Source organism: Mesitornis unicolor, unplaced genomic scaffold (assembly GCF_000695765.1).
Source record: "Mesitornis unicolor isolate BGI_N332 unplaced genomic scaffold, ASM69576v1 scaffold48039, whole genome shotgun sequence".
Classification (NCBI taxonomy): domain Eukaryota; kingdom Metazoa; phylum Chordata; class Aves; order Mesitornithiformes; family Mesitornithidae; genus Mesitornis; species Mesitornis unicolor.
The window spans coordinates 5765-7546 of record NW_010209045.1 but is presented as its reverse complement, the minus strand read 5'-3'; the positions used below and the strand labels follow the sequence as shown (position 1 = coordinate 7546).

At 48.0% G+C, this 1782-nt stretch overlaps 1 protein-coding gene across 1 annotated transcript in view; it reads right to left on the bottom strand.

Annotated features, from left to right (window-relative positions):
- Positions 1-244: 244 nt before the first annotated feature.
- EIF3D (eukaryotic translation initiation factor 3, subunit D) overlaps positions 245-1782 on the bottom strand; it is a 7262-nt gene continuing 5724 nt past the window's right edge. The window contains exons 12-13 of the mRNA XM_010192723.1: positions 1582-1724; positions 245-533 (exon numbers count right to left, since the gene is read on the bottom strand). Coding sequence (XP_010191025.1) covers positions 245-533; positions 1582-1724 — 432 coding nt within the window. The remainder of the gene's footprint in view (positions 534-1581; positions 1725-1782) is intronic.

Here is a 1782-nt window from a genome sequence, read left to right as displayed (position 1 = left end):
CATCAGCACTTCCACCTCTCGGCTCCTATTGCTTCTGACTGAGTGCTCCTGATGTCACTCACACATTTGTCACCACCGAGTCCCACCCTTGAGACCACACATCCTCCAGCCTCACTCCTCTCTTGTCACCTCCCCGCTCAGATCTCACACAGTTCTCACCCAGATCTCATCTGGTCTTAATCTCAGGTCACCCTCTTTTAATCCAGGCCAGCAGATCACTTAAAAGCATAAACCACCAAGCATGCTACGAACCTTCCTCTTCCTCTTCTTCCTCCTCATCCTCCTCATCTTCATCAGAGCTGAAGGTGCCATCAGGCAAGCTGTAGATCCGGATCACCTGCTTGTTGGGATCCTTGAGGATGAGGTACTTCCCCTCATCCAGCTTCATGCAGATGTCGATGACGCAGCGCAGGATGCCCCAAGCGTTCTCAATGCTCAGGTTAATCTGGCTGGCAAACTCATTGGGCTTGAACTGCTGCGTGCCCAGGATCACGTGGCGGGCAGAGTCCTTCACATGGTAACGGGACACGTACCTAGGGGACAAGAAGAAACCAGAGGGGTATCAGGAGATTAAGCCCAGCCAGCAGAAGACCACCACTGAGAAGAGTGCTGTGAACACTCTGGTTTTGTTTTCTGGGCTGAAAAATCCTAATATTCCAACACTGAAAGTAAAGAGGACTTCCTGGCTATGAGCTGTTGATCAGTAACAAACCCCAGATCAGATGGGGTGGTACAAAAGACTGAGAATTAGTCCCACTGAGAAAAAATACGTAATAACATAATTAGAAGTTTGGAGCTACACAGATGCAAATGCATCAGTCCCACATCCGAGGATGGAACCTAGGACTGCAGAACTGAGTTAGCAATTGCCTCTTATTCATTATCCACAGCAATATATAGGTATCTTGTATATATATATATAATTTATATACACAAAATATATATTAAAAATATATGTAATACATATTTATAATATATATTAATCATCCATGTCATCTGCTGTGAAAGCTATGAATGGGAGTCCTAGCTACAGGACTCACCAGCTCTGTGCTGGTGCTGTGCAAAGTAACCACAGGAAATGCACTCTGCCTGGGCGCCTGGCAAACCGGATGCCTGGAAGCAGCCAGCTCACAAAGGAGCTCATCCAGGTCATCAACAGCAGGGCACAGACACCACTGATTTTAAACTGACAGCTTGAGATGGGCTGTGGATACCTCTCCTCCACCCAATTTCTCATTAACAGGGCACTGAGGATTGCAAGCAAACTCCTGACAGGCAGCATAGCCACTGCATTAATTTCCCTTATTCGCAATCTTAGCAAACAGGCCAGGAGCCACACAGGCCACCCGCCTGTCAGGTCTCGCAAGGTCAGTCACAGCAGAAGGAACATTGGCTGGATGCTGCGAGGAAGCAGCTTACACGAAGGCTGGTGTGCTCACCACAAGCTTTCCCCTCTTGGCCACTCAAAACGTGGGCTGGTTTTATGATTACTCATTCTGCAAACGGCTCACTTTGACGTATACCGGGTTAAATAATGGAAAACACACCTGAAAGGTGTTTGGTTCAAAAACCCCATCTTACCCGAGTTTAAGATACTCTGATCCAGCCAGCAGCGCACAACATGTCCAGCGGGCTAACTTGTAGCTGTTGTTTTTCAGCTCTGTGGCAATCACTGCTCCTCTCTGAGAGTCGAGCTTCTGGCGCCAGTCTACTCCATTGCAATACTGAGGAGAACCAAAACTAGGGTCACCCTAACGAGCCAGCAGCAGTCACCTCTTCAGC